This window comes from Ornithodoros turicata, chromosome 8 (assembly GCF_037126465.1).
Source record: "Ornithodoros turicata isolate Travis chromosome 8, ASM3712646v1, whole genome shotgun sequence".
In the NCBI taxonomy this organism is placed as follows: domain Eukaryota; kingdom Metazoa; phylum Arthropoda; class Arachnida; order Ixodida; family Argasidae; genus Ornithodoros; species Ornithodoros turicata.
Window position 1 is genome coordinate 32,968,710 of NC_088208.1, and position 20,227 is coordinate 32,988,936.

At 45.7% G+C, this 20,227-nt stretch overlaps 1 protein-coding gene across 10 annotated transcripts; it reads right to left on the reverse strand.

The window, feature by feature from the left end:
- Positions 1-792: 792 nt before the first annotated feature.
- Positions 793-20,132, reverse strand: LOC135367044 (RNA-binding protein FXR1-like). 10 transcript variants are annotated; one of them, XM_064600124.1, is made up of 15 exons: positions 20,058-20,132; positions 19,169-19,221; positions 17,367-17,469; positions 15,382-15,536; positions 15,236-15,301; positions 15,014-15,107; positions 14,258-14,374; positions 8,513-8,557; positions 6,737-6,913; positions 6,591-6,669; positions 6,051-6,160; positions 5,840-5,938; positions 5,507-5,774; positions 2,443-2,598; positions 793-2,370 (listed from the first exon to the last, which is right to left on the reverse strand). In XM_064600124.1, exons 1-15 carry the CDS (start codon positions 20,127-20,129, stop codon positions 1,961-1,963), a joined length of 2,004 nt encoding a protein of 667 aa, XP_064456194.1. In that variant the 5' UTR covers positions 20,130-20,132; the 3' UTR covers positions 793-1,960. The 10 variants fall into 10 exon arrangements, with proteins under 10 accessions (XP_064456194.1, XP_064456190.1, XP_064456191.1 ...); XM_064600120.1 differs by having other exon boundaries at positions 14,222-14,374; XM_064600121.1 differs by having other exon boundaries at positions 15,382-15,563.
- Positions 20,133-20,227: the final 95 nt, after the last annotated feature.

Consider the following 20,227-nt stretch of genomic DNA (forward strand, 5'->3'; position numbering starts at 1 on the left):
GGGGGAGGGTGGGGGCGACCACCCCGAAAACATTTGGCTTCCCCCTCCTTCCCCACGACGCGCTTCGATGAAGTAACCATCCCTACTTGCAAGGAGTGCAGAGGAGAGAAATGACTTTTTCACCAAACATTTGGCAGAAACACTGGAGAGGGGGGGTGCCTTTGGTCAATCACTGCTGCTTTTTTTTTAGATTGAGTTGCTTTTTAGCAAAATAAATTCTTGGAATGCTAGCTCTTTTTCTACTGATCTTATTCACTTTCGAGTGCTAGACCTTACCCATTTTTGCCTGTTCCGTTTACTTCTACAGAAGCGCTGTCCAATTTGTTCTTTATTGGATAGTTTCAAACTGGCTGCAAAAATAGGTGATCCACTGCAGGACTTTGTTGTGGAGAAAGGGGGGCACAGCAGCCTGCAGTTCAGAGAAAGCCACAACTCCCATGCCAGTACAGTGAACCCTCGTTAATATGACCCCCGATAATCTGACATGCGCGCTTTACGACGGTACTCCTGGGGAACAATGCAGTGAAACATCTGCAAATCATCCCCATTAATATGGCAATTCCTCATTATGACCAAAATTTTCGGAAACGACCATGGTCATAATAACGAGGGTTCACTGTATAGCATCAATGGGTCAAATGCTGCAACCAGGTGCCCAGCAAGAGGGTGTTTCCACCCGCCCAAACTGTCCAGGGGTTCAGATGAAACCGCATCCCTTCCAAATACAGGTGCCACACCTAGAACGTACTTTCATGCATTACTTTTCTAGTGAATGACCACGTGCAATAACACTTAAAAGATGTAACTGTGTTTATTTACAAAAGAAAAAAACAAGGGAGAAAACACACTGAGTGAAACTCGAAGCTAACAATCAAGACAACAGAAAAGAACAGTACAAAACATTACACTCCAAATAAATAAGCACAAACCAATGCCACTTTTGTTTAAGCTAAGGCAAGGAGTCACACTCAACAAACAAGTGCAGTTAAACAGTGTCGAAGAAACAAAACAAAAACAAATTGTGTACCTTGGGGAAAAGTGGGAAACCATTTTCTGTTGTATGCCACTTTTTAGGCATTGCTCCGAGCTACAGACTTTGGTCAGAGGGGAAGTAACAGGACAGGTTGTTGGTGGGGTAGATAGATTAAATCAAAAAGTTCATAAAGCAGCGAACACACTCATTCGCACGCTGTACTCGGCGAATGATGCCAGAGACATTTGCTAGATGGGCATCTCTTCAAAAAAAAAAAAAGAAAGAAAGAAGCGAACTCTTCAATAGCACGCTGTCAACCCTGTGTCACAAGTTTTTGCAAAACCAGTGAGCTAGAAGTACGAAGCCAACTGATATGTCCTCTCTTTATACACACACACACACACACTAACTGCAAAAATTCACAACAGAGCACATTTCATTATTACTGACCAGCAGAGTTCTTACCAGAAGTTAGTTTTATTATTCACGATACTGAAAACAAGGTTCAGTGGCTGCAGAAGAATTTAGGTTAGATGTCATACACAAGGGGGCTCCCTGTCTTTGCACGAGGCTAGAGGAAGAAAGGATCTCGCGCACAGGCCCAAACCATAAGCATTCAAAGGCAACCAAAGAAGTCTGTTCCCCGTCACTGCTTGCAGACGTCGTCCTTCCGGGAGTTTCGTAGAGCGTATGTTACACTGAGGGCTAAATGTGGCACGTCTCAAAAGTGGGCACACGTGTGCTCACACTGTTGCACGTCGAACCGAAACACTCGCTACGTGCGTCACTAAAGGGGGGGAGAAATTGGCCAATCTAACTTAGAACTGAGCAGTGGCTACTGTCAGGAAAGGTAAGGAGAGTAGGGGTGTCTGCTTTGCTTCAGCCAGAGAGAGAGAGAAAACGGGGGAAAGTCCTGGGCAAACACTAGCGCATAAAATGAAAGGTGAACTGCGGAAGGGAGAGAAAGCGATGTGGACCAGACAGTTCCTACTTTGACCCGTTGACCATTTGTTCGTCCCTAGCAGTAGCAGACGTAGCTGAGGCTGCTGCCTTGGCGCTGGAACCGGCCCTCTTGTCTGGGCGCGCTTCCCTCTGACCCTTGGGGGTGGTGCTCTCCGCTCGAGAGTGCTCCTCCGAGCTCGCGTCGCCGTTCACTTTGGGCGCCCTGTTGTCTTTCGCTTCTGCACTACGTTCCTTAGTGGGGACAACAGAGTTCTCCGAGGGGGTCGCCTGGGGCTGCTTCTGCGTCTCGCGGGGCTCAGACACACTACGGTCGCCTCCGCCACCGGCGCTCTTGTGGTTGCTCGGCGGCGCACCCACGTCCTCACCGTTGCGTCTGCGGACCCGTCGCCGCGGGGCTGGCCTGCGCCTCGGTCCTTCCGTCGAAGTTACGCTCTCTGACAAAACGGGAAATGGGTTAGGCTCAGAGTGCAATGCTCCGGCAGAATACGGCCTCACTGTGATCTTACCCCTGTCAAGGCTGGCAACACTGGAAACCTCGTGACTGTCAAGCACGGACTCGTCTTCGTCTGTCACCCTTCGCCTGTCACCGCGTCCGGGTCCTCTCTGTCGAGGCGGAAGGTCGGAGGACATGCCGTTCTGTCTCTCCGGTGTTTGCCTGTACGCTATTGGTGAGAAAATGTTTAATTACACGACCTTCCCCCAGACAAGTCTGGACGGGAGTCCGATCTGCACGGGGGCTGCAAATGCTCACTTAACCAGCAAAGACTAGGGAAAACACTCGGTTGAGAGGAACAAGGCCATCCGAGCAGCAACTTCAGGCACAATTCCAATTATTGTCCAAAGATTATCGGATAAGATTGTTAGTCAAGGCCCACTCCATGGCAGCAGCTCCGAGCCAGGTATTAAAATTGGACATCTTTGCTGTCTAGTCAAATGTCATTTTCAAGTCCCCCAGACTACATGCTACTAGAAGTATTGTCAAAAGCCTACCTTCCAGGTACCATAGCCCTTCTTCAGGCACTTGGTCTGAAGCTCATCTTTGCACATAGCTTGGAACTCATGCAGGTTAATTAGGAGAGGTCTTTGAGAAATGCTGAGTCATTCCATTACCTCATGCAAATGCAACCGTATGCTTCCATGTGACATGTTAGAGATGCTTAGAATGGTGAGGTTTGAGATACAATTAGTGCTCACTGCTAGTCCCTTTATGATGGGTCTTTGTTACTGTTGCAAGAAGCCATTTGATAGTGACAGCAACAGGTACAAGCACCCCCAAGCTACACTACTGTGTTGAAGCTAATTGTAAGGATAGAGACTCACAGCTGTAGAGCACTGGAGAAGCAATATTAACTTTACGGGTCCAGAAAATGATCAGTTACGGATAATCTGAGTAATCCGTAGATCCAATCCAAAACGTAGATGAATAAGTGTGTTCGTATTGAAAATAGTGAATTACGTGGATGTGCAACTCGCCAAGCGAAGCACAGCCAACTCGGCGGGTTTGAGATAAATTAAAGAAGTGAGACTCTCGTGTCACTAAAAAAAAAAGTCAATTGTCGCGAGACGTTTTCGTGTTCGGAAGCAGTGTAAAGACAAGACCAAGTACTTGGCCTGTCCCACAAGACCCTTCCAGCCCTGGATGAGCTCCAGACCAATGCAAATCATGAGTATCATGAGCGTTATAGCTTAACCAATGCCCAATAGGAGCCTTCCCTCCCTTCTCGCAGACAAGACTATTTGTAACGCGCCCGCGGCGAACGCCACCCCGAAATGCCGGCAGGGATGAAAGGGTCTGAGACTCGGCCACCACATCACTGACCACCAAGCCCTTTGTTTGTTTGTTTTTTTTGGAAAGAAACTGGGAAGCTTTATTATACAGTAGAAGAGCGCCTCATTGTACAAAAAGGGGAGCAGACGCGTTGTACAACAAACGCTGCGATGGCCCGGGCCAGTCCACACAGGAGGGCGGCACTGTCATTCTTACGCAGGTGTTCGCTTTACGAGTAACTCCTACAAGGCTGTACATGCCAGTGCGATTCAAACAGAACGAAACTTAAAAGTAATAGCTAAAAAAAAAAAAAAAAAGGTTCGGAGAAAAAGAAGCGTTCGTCCCGCACCCCTCCTCCTCCTCCTGCGGAGGGCCACCCGCACTCTCTCCGCCGTAATCGTCGTCTGCAATCGCTCGAGCCCAGACCCTTTCATTTCTGCGTTTAAAAACCAAAAAACAGGCCAGCGCTACTGATCTCCCCCGGGAGAAGCTCTCGAATCATGCATGCCACACACAAATGCACGCATACACATGCCTTAATATGTACAAGGTTTGCACCAAAAAAAGAAGAAAAAAAAAAAAGTAGATCCTGCCTCCTATGCGTATCATGTCCCCTCAACAGCACCCTGTGATGCCAAGAACTGTACACAAGTCCCGTTAGCCGAATGCTGGCACCAGCTCATTGAGCTAGCCTCATCAGCACCATGAAAAGCTCTGATACCGTGGCACAAGAAAAAATGAAATATAAATAATGCAATGGCCCTAAATAATGCTGCACACAAAATGCAGTAGTGCATTCGGTCAAAGTAAGAGGCAGAGCACAACCATTTGCACCCTCGCGGCTCACAAGAACACGGGGATTCTTCTCGTCGGTGAAACGGCTACACACAATGCGGCTACGCTTAGAATTGCCTTAGTCTCGAACAAGACAGGCCGTAAGTGCGCAACAGCTTCAATCAGGCTACTGGACAAGGTCATGCTTGCGGCTTACGCTAAGCCCAGGCTGAATCCCCCGGGGGTGATGCACACAGGAGGGTGACCTTACACACAACTACCACATGCTCCCAGGTGGAAGACTAGAGGAAACACGCAGCAATTGCCTTCACTTCTGTTGGGGCCCCAAAATAAGACAGAGTAGGAAGCAAGTTGGCCCACACTGCACAACTATGGAACAACCAATTTCGCCGTTACGCCAACCCAGGATGGCAACAAAAGGGGGTGAAGGCGGAGATCAGTGCTTGGCATTTGGAATACGTCCTATGAAAACAAAGTCTGCTCATCTCGACTGGAAACTCACACGTGTAATAGAACAGCAGACTGCAGTTTTACTACCGCGTGTCGTCCAAAAGTACACAGGAAACCCCGAGCTCGCGTCTTATTGCGGGCAGAGCAGTTAAGTCTTTAATTTAAGTCCCCAAAGCAGAACAATCCAGACGTTTGTCCTCTGTCCTTGGCATCGAGCCTACGTCAGTCCAAACTGCCAAACTCGAGAGCTCCGCAACGTAGGAGTAACTGAAGAAAACCAATGCAAAGAACAGCAGAACCGCCATACTGCTCAGTAGTAGTAGTAGTATTTACAAGTCCGTCATTGCCATCAGTTCGGAAAAACAGTACATCATGCATGCGCACACACGCACGTCAGAGTGAACTCAGAGCTGCACCCCCCCACCCTCCCCCTTACTACTTGCGGCCCCCGCCGCCCCGTCCCCCACGATCCCTTCCGCTTGGTCCCCCTCGAGGCCGAGGTCCACCGCCCAATGCGTTGTGCTGCTGTTCCCCCCCATTGCTGTGGTGGGGCGTACCGGCAGCGTTGGTGAAGCGTCCTCCCCCCTCTCCTCCGGGCCAGCGTCGTCCCCCGGGTCCTCCGCCGCGGCCTCCCCGCGGAGGTGGCCCACCTCCACGGCCACCTCCGCCGCGGTGGCCCTCGTGGCCATCCTGGTGGCCCCCGTAATTGGAAGTGGGTGGCGGAGGGCCCCGTCGTGCTGGCGGGTAACCCTGGTGTGGGGTACCGAGCTGACTTCGTAGCTGCTGGTCGATCTCCAACTTCTCCTGGCGCAACTTCTCCACTTCCTAGACGCGGAACAGGACAGGGAGGGTGAGCAAGGATTCGCGCGGCAGTATGAGGGTGTACGCACCTTGAGGTGTGCCAAGTGGTACTCCAACAGAATCCTTGCATTGCCAATGCTCTCCACGGTGCCAACAAAGACGAAGGGCACCTGGAACGACAGGTCCGACTACTCGTCTCTTATAGGCCATCTGTCTCAGGAGTTATCATGCACACTCTCAAATGGTCATGCTTAACCCCCCCCCCCGTATAGAGCATGCATCGCACCAGCCCTGTCTCACCTCTTCTCGGGGGCTCTCGTTTTCGTTGTCACCCTCAATTTTCACCCTCACCACTCCGGATTTGTCAACCATTTCTTGGATTATTCGCCCGTTCTTTCCTATTACTTTACCTGCGTAGAAACAAGAAAGGAAGTCCTGCATCAACGGCTGAAGGAAACAGTGAATTAGTCGGAAGCGGTTGTGACACTTCAACCCACTTTTTTGCTGGAGAGAGACCTTTTTGGAGACTTTTTTTCAAGAAAGAGTCCGGCATAATTATTATTGTAGCTTCGAAATGGAATCAAAGTTTTGAATTGTGATAACAAGTACAAAATCAACTTAGCGTGTAAGGTAATTTGTAGTGAACTTGTTTTTGCATTTTAGTGCCCCTTTAAGAGCAAGTTGATATGACTTGACACTTTTCACATGCACTTCTCAATGCTCCTATTCACTTTTTCTCACTCCCTTTTTTAATTCCTCAACTAGGACTTGCAACACAAGGTGTACAAGCCAACGCCGTTCTCCAACCGACGCAACGTTCCGCAGCAGAACAGAACTTACCAACTAAGGCTCTAGGCACTTGGATGGATTCCTCTGCGTATTCCAGCAAGCCTCTTGCCTTTTTCACAGATTCTTCCGTCTGCAGCCAAGAATACGTGGCTGTCAGACATTTTCCCCGACATCTTCCCGCTAGCCAAACACAGTACCTCGCCAAAGATCTTGAAGGTGCACGTTGATTCCTGGAGGTCTATGCCGGTGATGCCGTCCAGCTTGCGGGCGTTCTGGATGTTGGCCCCGTGCGCTCCAATAGCGAGGCCCATCAAGTCCTCCCGTACGCTGAACTCCTCGATATAGCCTCCTCCGGACGAGTGTAGCCGAGTGCTCTGCACACGTACATGCCACATGCAGCCCATTTCTAGAGTCACTCTCTCTCTCTCGCTCGATATGAAAATGGGAAGCACCGTGTAAACATGGCTCGTACTTAGAGCCTCAAGTTTTCGGGAAAAATTTTTTTGTCTAAATTCGGGGGTAAAAATTGAGTAAATGAACATGCGCTCCAAATTCGTGCAAATCGAGTGGAAAAACTTGCAGTATGCTAAATTCCGGGAAAAAATCTGGCTCAGTTACTCTAACTAGCAGTACTGGTTTGATACAAAAAGTGATGTAACTGCATTTTCTGCCAAACAAGTTAGTGTGCATTTCCACAGACGTCTCAGTGATCGGGTTTCACCCTAAAGAGGCAACCTTCAATTCAGGGTGCAAATTCCGGGAACAATCTGTTTAAACCCTAAAACTTCAGGCTCTATACTCGATGCAGTACAAAATAAGGCTGTTTAGGCCTCATGATCACACTCGTACACACACTTGTACGCATGTTTTGTACCAGGCAGAAATTGTGCAGCCTCCTACCATACCTTGAATGTAAGTGCCTGATTTCAAAATATTAACAGAAACATAGCAGGTCTGTGTTCCATTGAGTATTCCACGTAACAAGGAACGGCAAACAAAATTCAAGTGTAGCCATAGTGGAAGCTCTTTCCCCCCGCTCTGCTATACACTTGCGCGGCAGAAATATCGTGTTTGTCCACTAATGCAAGCAGTAGAGATTTCCACTGTATGAATTTCCACATTGCATCCTACATACAGACTAGGAATTTAAATAGCCACAAACAGAAGGACACAGAAATCATGGTAAACTTGAAAACACAGTATGCACATAGGTCAACAGAATACCTCCCTCCTTTCCCAATTTGTGAAGGCAATGCCCTCATTGGCTGGGATTCAAACAGAAAAACGAGTTTCAGGTTGATCATGTGCATTACAGTATGGTCTCAGCATTGGTGACAAAAGTTAGTTAGTTACAAAGCCACATCCCGAACGACAACATAGCATAGGCCTGGCAAAGTGCTGGACATATTTAAGCACAGGAGCATAGTAAAGCCACATGTCAGCGCACAGCATGCAGCGTTACTGTTTTGTAGTTAAGCAGCAGAAGGCAGCACGTAAAAAGGCAGTCGGTCAGAGTGTCTGTAAACTTTGCTGTGCCTCACTCTGGTTGAGTTCCTTAATTACTACGCCAAATACGCGGCTGAGATACAGATAGCCTCGACGTACTGTCAGGTAGAAATGCGCAAAATTTGCTCAAACACAAGACATTTTTTTAACTGCAGCTCGTGAGAGACAGCACTGTGATAAACTGTAACAGGTCACATTCATAATCAACCCACGTGAAAAAAAAAAAGAAAAAAAGAAACTGATCTGCACGGTTTTAGGTTCACGAAAAAGTGTGGCACATCTCGTAAGGCACACAGACACGGGGCAATCGCAGCCAATAATGCATGACACGAGCAAATGACAGGCACCACACCATGCAAGCCACAGATAAAAAAAAAATATATATATATAAAAAAAATAAAGTGAAAGTTGAACATGACAGAAGGTTAACAATGATGAAAATGAAGTTGTTAAGGGATGAAACACACCTTTTGCTTCGAATTCGGGTCCCCTCTTTGAGAAGACTTACGATTCTGCAATGGAAATTCATGAGCAGACCACAAGTTGGAAATGGCTGATGGGGGACACCACACACGCATCGCTTTAAAAGCTTCATGAAACAGTGTAGAAGCAATAGAAAGTCATCACAGAAAGACAAGAACAAAGCAGGTGGCAGAAGCTGCCACACGCCCCCTCCTCAATCACCAGTGGCCCAACAGGACGTGGTGCCCGGCAGAGACCAAGAAAACTGCATGTTTATGGGTCCCTATCGGTGCCGCATGCAGGGGATGATGGCAGGGCGGACAGTGGCTTTTTCCACTAAAAGGACCGCACAAAGCTAATTTTTCAGCTAAGCACTTCGCCTCCTGTCAGTCTCCTAACACATAAGGTTCATGAAATGTGCTAGAATGTTAATTTTGGGTTCAGTTGAGTGATGTGCAACTTGCAACTGCAACTTTTTAGCATACAGTGCCCCCTCCCAGTTAGAACGTAATAAGCTCTGTACACTTAATACCGGACACAAATGCAAGTACAGGATTTCACGGAAGCCACTGGAAATGGCCGTCACAGTTCTTGTGCAATGCTGATGCAATCTCACACATTCAAATCAAGGGGACGACAAAAGAACCAGTGGTGCAGAACTATATGGTATTTTTGTTAGTTTAGCTTGCGATTAGAATGTTGCCAACAACTATGCACACAGCTGAATTATGACTCGAATTATGATTATGAATTAAAACTACTTCTAGTTTACCACCCACATGGCAAGGTATGCACTTATCGTTACGTTGTGCGCGCTGAATGCCTCAAATTTGATTAAACAGCCATAAATGTTATATAAATCAGACCATGATTACGGTGAATACTTCTTATGTGAATATGTCCAAAGGCTGAGGTAAATGCATACATATTCACTTATGTTGATGCTTATTTTTGTGTGTTCCATCAAAGGATCTCGATCTGCTTGATCTGCAAGCCACACCGCAGATGGGCTGCAGGACGCGTTTTTAGGAACGTTTTGAAAATTTCTGGCAGATAAGCCGCAGGCAATACGAGACGACAAAAGAGAACATAGAGAAGGCCATAAACCCTGTGGTCCATACTCAGGGGGTCGGCATAATGTACAACAAAGGAGATCAGTTCTATAGAGTTCTACCGAGATCGGATTGTGCGCTTGTTGGGCGTTTTTCATGGATTGATGGGTCAGGGGTCTTCGAGAAGGCGTGAATCACTGTCACCACTTTCGTTAAAGCTGCTTGAGGGCGGTGCCGTTCCAGAGATGCTGTCGGCCCTTTCGTTAAAACCGGCGTGTGGGGAAAATACCGGGGAAAAATAGTCGGCAAATAAGCAGCAAAGCACCCGTGAGAAAAAACAAAAGAATGTGCATAAGCCGCGGCTAATACGCGTGAAGTTACGGTATATGTCGCTTATAATATGTAATGACAATTTATTGTTTTGTGCCGCAGAAGCACGAGCATAACCCCTTACTTCCGCATATTTTTCGCACCAACATATCTTCAAGAATGACATTTTGAAAGAGTAGACTGATCACGGTACCCACAGACATCCACTGGGAGAAGTACCGTATTTACTCGCGTGTAAGACGCACATTTTTTACCAAAAAAAAACATCGCTCCATTGAGGGGGGTGCGTTCAACACACGAGGGAAAATTGAAACCCAACGCTTAAGGTACACTAAACTCCCATTTTATTCCCAGACACGAGCAGCGATCTCACCGGAATCGGCATCACGTTTCCGCCTCACCGTCGCGATTTGTCCCGAGATATCCGCGGCAATCTCTCTCTGGAATTGAACGTCGCGATTCTCCCATACTAGATTGTCTTTCGCTACATCAAGCGTGGATGAAATAATCCTCCATGTCCATCGCGTTTGTTGTTCACCGCTGTGGCTCTCGTCATTGACCGTGCGACACCAGCGACAGCATGAGCACAATATGCTGGCTGGCGCTGCACGAGATGAACCGGCTGTACTACAAAAGACATGGTGCATTTAATGTGAGAGCAAAAAGAAATATATATATAAAAATTACAGGACAGTTAGGACTCATGTAACGCAAAATTCAGCGTCAGCTGTGCGTGTGGTGAAATGAGGTCGGATGAAAGTGCATAGACAAATTTATTTAAGCGTGATGAGTATTGATTTGTTGTTGCTGAAATGACTGGTGAGGTGAGTGATGTCCTGAACAAGGGGGCTGTTTCTGGAACACCAAGTCTATGCACAGTGGAAGGTCCTGTCGTTCGGACATGAAAGTGGTGTTCTTGGCCAGTGAAGAGAGCCAGTGAGGAGCTTGTACGTGCGGTAAGGCGCGAGTACATACACGATAAAGTCGCGGATACGTTCCGTCGCGGAGCGAGGCGAGAAGCAGCACAGAGGCCGCCACGAGCCTTGTGGGAAGCTGCACGGCACAGCCGATGCTGTAAAACTGACACACTTTGGTTTTTATCTCACTTTTTGTCGATACTGGTTGTAAGCTGGCAGGATTCTCCTCCTTACCCACAGCGCTGAGTGCATATGTGATCAGAGTTTTGTGAGGACATGCGAATGCCGCTGCTGCCGCAACCTCTGGAAAGTCTCCTCTATACAGCTGACGCTGTAAAAGCACCGGCATTTTGGCACTCATAAGTTCAATATGCCAGTGTGTCCAATATGCAGGTAAATACGGTATAGGGAAGCTGCTCCAGATGTATTTGCAGCAGATCACTAATTACCAGCATGCAGATTCTCCGTGCAAATGTATGTTCTTTTTTCTTTTCCCAATATGGCTTCGTATCTGGATGACGAAAAAACTTTTGGTCGTAGTTTGGGACCGATCCGAAGGGTTATTAAATATTTACGATGTTTTTCGGTGGGGTGAGGTGTTCAGCCCAACCCCTGGCTTCTCCACCCTCGCCACTTCACTGTTACGAAGATTGGTGGCGTTTGCATTTTCATCGGCACCACAATGCAGTGCCGAACGTCAAGCCTTCCGCTCCATGATTTATATCTGTGGCGCTAGTATTCTCTGCTGTGTGCTGTAGAATGGAGGCAGCTTTATTTTCGCTGTGTCATCCCTAATATAATGCTCAATTTTGTAAAAAGATAGGCATTCGATACATTGCTTTTATACCAAGTATGAAACAAAAATGCATATATAACGATTTTTACTGTATATTTGGAATATTTTTAGTGCATATTTATCCACACTTTACTAATTATTGTTACACTTAACAATTCTTCATCAATTTTGTTAAAATACTGTGAACATTTAATATTCATGGTATTAATTTTCACAAATCTCACGATCCCCCCCCCCCAAAAAAAAGTGGAAAATTCTAGTCACACACAAACACAGATAATGTTTATCCCGCGAAAGGAAACAGCCCTGGACTCGTGAAATTAATATTAAATTAATGAACAAAAAATAATTAAAATTAATTAAACAATAATTAAAATTAATAAATAATAATTATAATTAATTAATATTAAGTGCTCGCGAATAACTTTGCAAACTACTGAATGCGTGATTCGCAAAAATTAACACACTACAAGATAAAAATACGTTTACAGTAGCCGGAACTTGCAGGGACATCCGCGCCCTCTGGATGCCCCTCTCTATTTGTGCCGTCTGCATTCCATTGTCACTGTTTTTTATCCGACCAGAAAGTGTAACCAGATTCCTGCTGGTTTGTACGGATGCCTGGGACTACGCGACAGTGCTCCTGGATGCGCTAAACACAGACATGTTCAAGGACAGGGCTCCAAAGGACAGCGTTTGTGAGTGAAAGTGGCTCGAGTTTTGTTGTGTGCGTGCTGAGTAGATAGTGCATAGAGTCACCCGTGCGCAGTTCCCCTAATGGGGAAAGTTTGACCATTATTTGATCTTTCCCAATTAGCTGGAATGAAAGCGGGGTTGTGTCGGTCCGGGAAGATTTCAGTGCCTTAGCCCTCGCTACAAAATAATGGCACTGGCCTTTGCGCCGCCGGTCACGTGACATCGAGTGATGTGCTTTAAAATATGCGACTCCTGATAGCCAATCTCTCCATACAAACGGCTTTCACTCTGTTGTAAGAGCTACAACGTGTCTGAAGTTCCCAAGTTATGAGCTCTCGGAGGAACCTAGAGGTTCCATAGGTTTACGAATGACTTTGTGGCTCCTGAAGGGCCCTTAAGACAGAACTACAGGCTTTCCCGGCGATCTTAATCCACGGGCCAGCTAAATTAATCTATGCCCCATAAAGTTTGCATGGCACACGGATTAATTCGATGGCGCTTGGATTAAAATCCGCGGGAAAACCTGTAGCACTGCTCGCCATTCTACAACCGGACTGGCATTGCATTACAGTGAGTAACACTATTACGAATGCGCTAAGAGAGCACAGAGCAACGAAGACCGGTACACAAAGAGTTCCGCTCAGGTGACACTCGAGCTGCTCTACTGTTCAGCACACCTCCTCAGCCTTGCTGCATCAGCTCAAAATCCTAACTAGGGTCTGAGGTTTTCGCCGTGCGACCCCACACCACAACGCACGACAGTGGTAGTGGGAGAGAGGTAGGTCCATCGACAGAGGGAGACACCGCAGCCGAGAGGGTGAGACGGTCACGTGGCTTTCGGCCGTTCCGTGTGCCGTGCCCGACTGCGGAATGCATTCATTGGTGAGCTCGTCCTGTGGTGCAATAACGGGTCGCAGCAAGAAAACTGCTCGAGGCCGGACACTTCAAGTTTCCAGACGTACAGCCTCGCAGCCAAAACATACGCCCAGCACCAAGCAACCCTGTGACAAGCACCTCAATGGGCGTTCGCGAAGCAGACAACAGTTCCGAAAAGAAACTTATCGGAAGCAAAAGTGAGCATAATTGTCTATGAATCAACAAACACAACAGAACTCAGACGCTCTTTTCTCCTACTTCGACGCAGCTGTGCGCCAGTAAAATCCTAATCATCATCATCCTCAACTTCGACGGGGAAACGAAAGCGAAACCCAGGCAAAGATGAGCCCAACGCTTTTTGGAAACAAGTGTTTAGATTATCTAGGTATTTGCAGGTTTGGATTACCATGGACAGTTTAAAACCCTCCTCATTTTGTAGCAGACAGTATTACTACTTAGTTTGGAAGCTGTTTTCTTTTTAGATTTGTGATATGTAAGCTAGCCTAATAAGCCCCATTTTCACCTGTATCATATCGTTAAAGAGATTTTACACCCGAATGGGGTGCTGCTGTGTTCCCACGCAATGTTTGACCCCAGAATTTTCAACAAAAAAAATTTCCTGCAAACCTCAGACCCTAATCGTAACTGGTACTGAAGCGGGGCAACCCACTTTGCCCCCCTTCCTCCAATCTCCGCGGTCCCCTCCAGCGAAAAAACTACAACTGCAGTGGTCTCCAAGAGAGAGAGAGGGGAGGGGGAAACAAGTTTGTTCCCGGAAGTGTGCTTTTCTGCACTGTCTCAACGGCAGCGCCAAAACTTTAACCTCCCCCTCCCCCCCCCCAAAAAAAATTTCCTTATAGAAACTAAAAATGCGTAAGCTGGTGTATGCTAAGGTAACATCGTTAGTCAACACGCATCTCGGTTGCATGCTGCCGCACGTTCTCAGCGTGCAGGACCGCATTTCTGCTCGTAGCGTTGTTAGTTTCTCCGTTGGTGGGGGGGCTGGCAAGATGCTTGCAGTAAGATAGGTGAGTGAACAGTAAACACCTCTGAGCAGGCGCCACTTCTAGCTGTGCCATTTACCTCCAGCTGCCGAGCCGCCTCCTCTGTCTTACTGAGCAGGATCAACTTTTGCCGCAGATTCCTGTAGTAGATCTCGCTCATCATCTCTGCCCGTTTTTTGGCTGCCTCAGACCTTGCCTTGTAAGGAGAGAGAGAGAGAGCTTACGTTTTGATGTAGAATTTACGTGATAACGATCATTTATGTGGCTGATGTTTAAGGAATCTCATGCAGCACTTTGGTGTAGAGTTTAAATTACTTAAACTAACAATTTTAATTATTAATTACAGTAAGATATCAAAATTAAAAGCACCAGAACCAGACGAAGACACACACAAACAGCACACACATCTTCGTCTCTGGTTTCAGCACTTTTAATTTCACCATGTCCTACAAACAGGCGCAATTCGACGTTCTATGTACTATAAAATTGATTAATTAAATACATAATTACATAATTAAATACAATAAAATAATTAAAAGCGCTAGAACCAGACGAAGACACACACAAACAGCACATACGTCTCTGTCTCTGGTTTTAGCGCTTTTAATTCCACGATGTCCTACAAACAGGCCCAATTCGACCTTCGATGTACAATAAAATTGATTAATTAAATTAACTCAAAAGTCACCAAAGTAAATTTACACCCAAAACCTCACAGATTTCCACAACAGAGGGATCCCTCCAAGGTTCTCTTTTATCTTTCTTTCTTTCTTTTAATGGCAGCATGCAGTGCTCTAGCACAACCTACAAGCAGACATTGCGAGGCAATACTTACAATAACAGTCAGAGTGTTCTTTGTGGCATTGTAGCGCACCATGGCAGCCCCAATAGCCTTCTTGAATTCCGTATGAGCCGACTCATCCTTGGAGCTGGAAGCACACAAAGAGGCCACTCTATTAACTTCATAGTTTTGCAACCCCTTTTGCGTCCAGCCCGACAGAACAACAAGATAAGAGATCACTGAGCAAGGACGTGAACAAATTTCGGTGCGGCTTACTATTCTCTTAGGTCTTCCGGTACTTCAAGCTCAAACTTTACAAAGGTGTTCTTACAGATAGGTGGACTGCAAGAGAAGCAGGTATTGTGACGCCAGCGCACAGTGCGGGGTGTCGCCACACCGCCGTGGGCGTGTCATCCACTCACTTGGGATTCTTGGGACGTAGCCGTTCTCCGGGCACTATCTCGGTGTAGGTGGTGTCCCATCCCTGGTACTCCACCACATGGAAGTCCCCCTTGGTCATCTTCACCACCGCCTCCCACCAGCCAGAGGCCTCCTGCTCGTTTGCTTTTGAGTACACCTGGGCGGGCCCACCATGGGAAAACACCTTCACACATTTATACACATACCATCCAACAAGTGCACACTGTCAGCACAACAACCGACTCCATACTCAGTTCTCCGTGACGGCAAACCTGAGCGGGGGCAAAAACGTGCAGACAACATAACTAGAGCCTGAAGTTTTCGGGAAATATTTTTCTCTAAATTCGGGGGGTAAAAATCGGGTAAATGAACATGTGCTCTACATTCATATGAATTCGGCTGGAAAAACTTCCAGTATGCTACATTGGGGGAAAATCGGGCTCAGTTAGCCAAACTAACTGTACTGGATTGGCACAAATGGTGATGTAACTGCATTTGCTGCCAAACAGTGTGCGTTCCTGCAGATGTCTCAGTGAGGGCAATTTGCCGGGTAAAAATCGGGTTTCATCCTAAAGAGGCAACCTCCAATTCGGGGTGCAAATTCGGGAAAGAATCGAGTTAAACCCCAAAACTTCAGGCTCTAAACATAACACAGCAGCTCAAACCAGCAAAAAAGCAAAGTTTTTGTTAAGTAATAATTTTGTTGGTTTGAGTTGCTGCGTTGTGTTGTCTATGGTCCGGTTTCATCAATGCCGATTAACATTTGAACCGAGATCAACGGTCCCTTGACTTGAATTTAACGCTTAACTCTGCTTCACAAAAGAGAGTTATTGTCGCTGAGGCATTGCTCACATCAGCAACTAACGTTTGTAAAAAAGAATTGAGCGTTACCTTCAAGTTTTAGCAACCCTTAATCTCGGTTCAAAGTTAATCTGCGATGGTGAAACCGGACCTATGTATTTTTGCCCCGCTCAGGTTTGCCGTTATGGAGTTCATCGGCCAGCTTGCCTGTGTGTCTACGCAATTTTATCTGGCTTCATTCAGGTACAGAATATAGAAGTGCAATGAGAACAAGACAACCAATGCTCAGGAAATAGGTACTTATTACGAGACACCTCTATAAAACACACAATACTAGGATGTTTGCAGGAACCGTGACACACACAAGTCCTGCACGAGCAACACGTGTTTAGAGCTGTGAAAATATTTGAATGTGAACTCAACATACAAGGTTACAAAGAATATGTGCACCAGGACAGAGCACATTACTCCAGACCATCATATGACTAGATACATGATTGTTGTTATGAGAGGAATGGCTTGCTATCTGAGCGTGCACAGCTGCTGGTCTCTACACACTGTAATAACTGCATGAACTCCACATAAGAATGAATTTACGGCTGTTATAGGCTTATATTTATGCAATAAATACAAAATAAAATAAATGTATACCTATATAGCACGATTATGACTTTTTTTATCATTGTCGATTATAAGTGAGTGAAATGCTTATTGTTGGGAGGCGCCTTTAACTGGGAAGTCTTCCCTCTGGCTCCTCCTCCTGTACTTAATGTTGTCAAGAATTTAGAATAGCATTCCATTCCTTACCCTTAGACCAAAATTTCGGTCTTTTGTAGAGCCCAACGGATGTCTTGGGTATGTACATGCTCATGAAATGCTTGTGTGACTTTAGACTGCCTCTACTTTCATGGTCTGTGCTAGCATGCGCAGAATTTGAGCAATGACAGATGCAGACAATACAGGTCATAGTGCACCTTTGCAAAATTTGGTAGCAGTAGTAGTACTGCAGTCTTCAAGTATTATGCGAAATAGCTCGCGACACTTGAAAATCTTCAACTGCAACTTAGCGAGCAGCCAACGGAGCAACTGGCTTACATGAAGATATGCTAAAGACAGCTAGATTGATTGCCTGCACAGCTGGTTACTGTGACATGATGACACAACAACGGAATAAGCAGCTATTCACCTCCACCTCCTGGCCCTCTGTTATCTCGTGCTTTTCGCCGTCCTTAAGAAGCACGGATGGCAGCCGTATCCTTTGGAAGGGAAACTTGTTCTGTGGCTGCCAACTAGAAAAGGATACAAGGTCTCGTCAGCAGAAGAGAACAAGCAGAAAAAAAATGTTACATTCAGTGTAACGAAGAAGAGAGATGTTATCTGCAATCTGCATTATTTTGAACCACGCCAATTGCATAATAACAGAAAGACAGAAGCTTCCCCAGGAACTTCAAGGAGGCAATAAAACGTAAAGCCACCTAAAAGGAAAAGGGGGATTAAAGAGAGAGAAAGATATATATATATATATATATAAACAGGGTGTTTGCTCTAACGTGTCCAGAAATTATATTTAAAGCTAGCGATAAAAAAAAAAAAAAAAAAGAAGCAAGTGGTACTTTTCTGCTACTTGAGTAAGAAACAGGTATTGCTTCACTAGTAGCACTTGTTTCTCAGTCAAGTAGCTGAAAAGTAGCGCTCATTTCTCGTTTATCGCTCGCTTTAAATAAAATTTCTGGACACGTTAGAGCAAACACCCTGTATATATGTGAAAAAAGTAACAAAGGGACTCACAATCTGTAAGGAATTCGTACGAGACTACAATTTATTACATTTAAAAAAAATGATAAATCTAGACTATGGGGAGGTCAGCATTATATAATGATAGGGGTTCTTGAATTAGTATGAGGCTACAATGTATTACATTTTAAAACTTGTAAAACTAGATAAGGACAATCAATTTCCCCATAGTCTAGTTTTACGAGTTTTAAAATGTAATACATTGTAGCCTCATACTAATTCAAGACCCCCTATCATTATATAATGCTGACCTCCCCATAGTCTAGTTTTATCATTTTTTAAATGTAATAAATTGTAGTCTCGTACGAATTCCTTAAAGCCTCAGAGTCCCTTCGTTACATTTTGCATATTTATTTTCGTGTCCATCTGTATCCATCTACCTACCTGCCTACCTATATATATATAGAGAGAGGGAGAGAGAGAGAAGGGGGGCTTCTACACATGGTATGGCACATGCAATTCATGGCACGATGGGAACAGTAATGACACATAAAAACAACCGCTGTGCCATACCAAAAAACAGCCATGAATTCCGTGGATCATACCCGATTTGCTCACACCAGTGCCCCTTTGTATATGGCTCACAGTAGAGTGCCATAGTTGCTGACCATCACTCTCATTCCATTCGTGCTGTTTATTTTCAGGATGACACTCCTGCACCTTTGAACATTATTTGTACACTATTTGTACTGCATATTCTCGGTGTTGTAATGCTCAGATAGGAAAAAGGAATGCATAAGGCTAGTGCAGACCACCATATATGGATACCGTACCCCCCTAGGCTAGTCACTCCGGAGTGGGGTGATGTGTGTGAACCATAACAAAAACAGGGTAACAATATTAAAAATAATGTGGGAACAAAAAGTTACTGCTCAGAAAGTGGTTACACCTTCTCGGTTCGCACGCTGAGTTTACGATCTCCAGGGACGTCTCCAGCATGAAAGTAACAATGAGTGTGCCAAAGTTTGAGTAAAGGATAGTTAATACAATGCGACGTAAAATTTCCCTGCCTGACTTAGCTGCATCCTGAGGGGGTGTGACCAGGAATAAAATACCTGCAGATTGCAGAGATATACACTCAATTCATTACATCAGATGATACACATCCGCCTCAACAACACAGGCCTGTAGCTGTTGGAAACAAAGAGGCACTGGAGGTTACTAGACATATTACGAGACAAAGGACATACTTACTCATTTTCAAAAGACACCGTGACTTCATTCTCGTGAACGTCTTTGACAAACGCCTGTGAAAGATAACGTGTACTTTGTAGGTCCGTCAAAGCAGACGAATAATAGCCAGCAGTATTATCTGCGGATCTTTGAGTGCGGAATACCGTAGCAAACACCCACTAAAAAACCGAATTTCTTCGGGCTCATTTGAACAATGCGCATCTTGAGTTCGCTTGCATTACGGGGATTATTTTTGGCGTACGCCTGCAGGCTACGAGTATGAAACTCAGGTCAGTCTTCAGGACAACGTCGTTCGAAACACAGCTCTGATTTCGACCTTCGTGAGCCACAGATTTCAAGATCTATAAAAGGGCATACTATATGAAAGCTAACAAGCCAGTTTACAAGGAGTCTACACGTTTATTGGAACCTTTTAATTCAATTGGAAGAAAAAAAGACTTAACGCGGCATTCTTTCGGTTTGATACGAAAGCTCCGCGCAAGAAAAAGTGATAATGATTGTCACAATAGAGAAACGTGAGAATGAAGTCTCTAACCACGAGCATTTGCTGAGCAGAACTCATTCTCGGCATGTGTTGAGCTCTGCTGTGAGCCACTGATACGCACGTATAATATATTGAAGGCCAAACGTCACAGGAGTGCAAAAACACGCAAAATAACGGCATGTTCTACACTAGTTAAGCCTAAACTACGGCTAACAGCAACAGTTCCAAAGGAGCGCGGCAACACATTCTTAACCCTAACGAAACTTCGCGATTCGGAGAACATCATTTCGAGCTGTATCAGGGTTCATGAACGATAAAATGAGCAGATATGATCCTACAGTCCCTGTTGCGCGTTTCCGAACAGTAAAATTGGTACACGAAGGAGTAATATCATAGAAAATGTACCTTATAGTGGGCTCCGTTTTCCCCACACACTTCGACCGCTAACTCCTCCATCTTCCCAATCGTGAGCATCATGGGATTCGCTTCTTTACTACAGCACTTATCGTAAAAAATTAAAATATCGAACGAAACTTTGAAAAGCCTCTACTTTCTAAAACGAGAATGTTTATTGT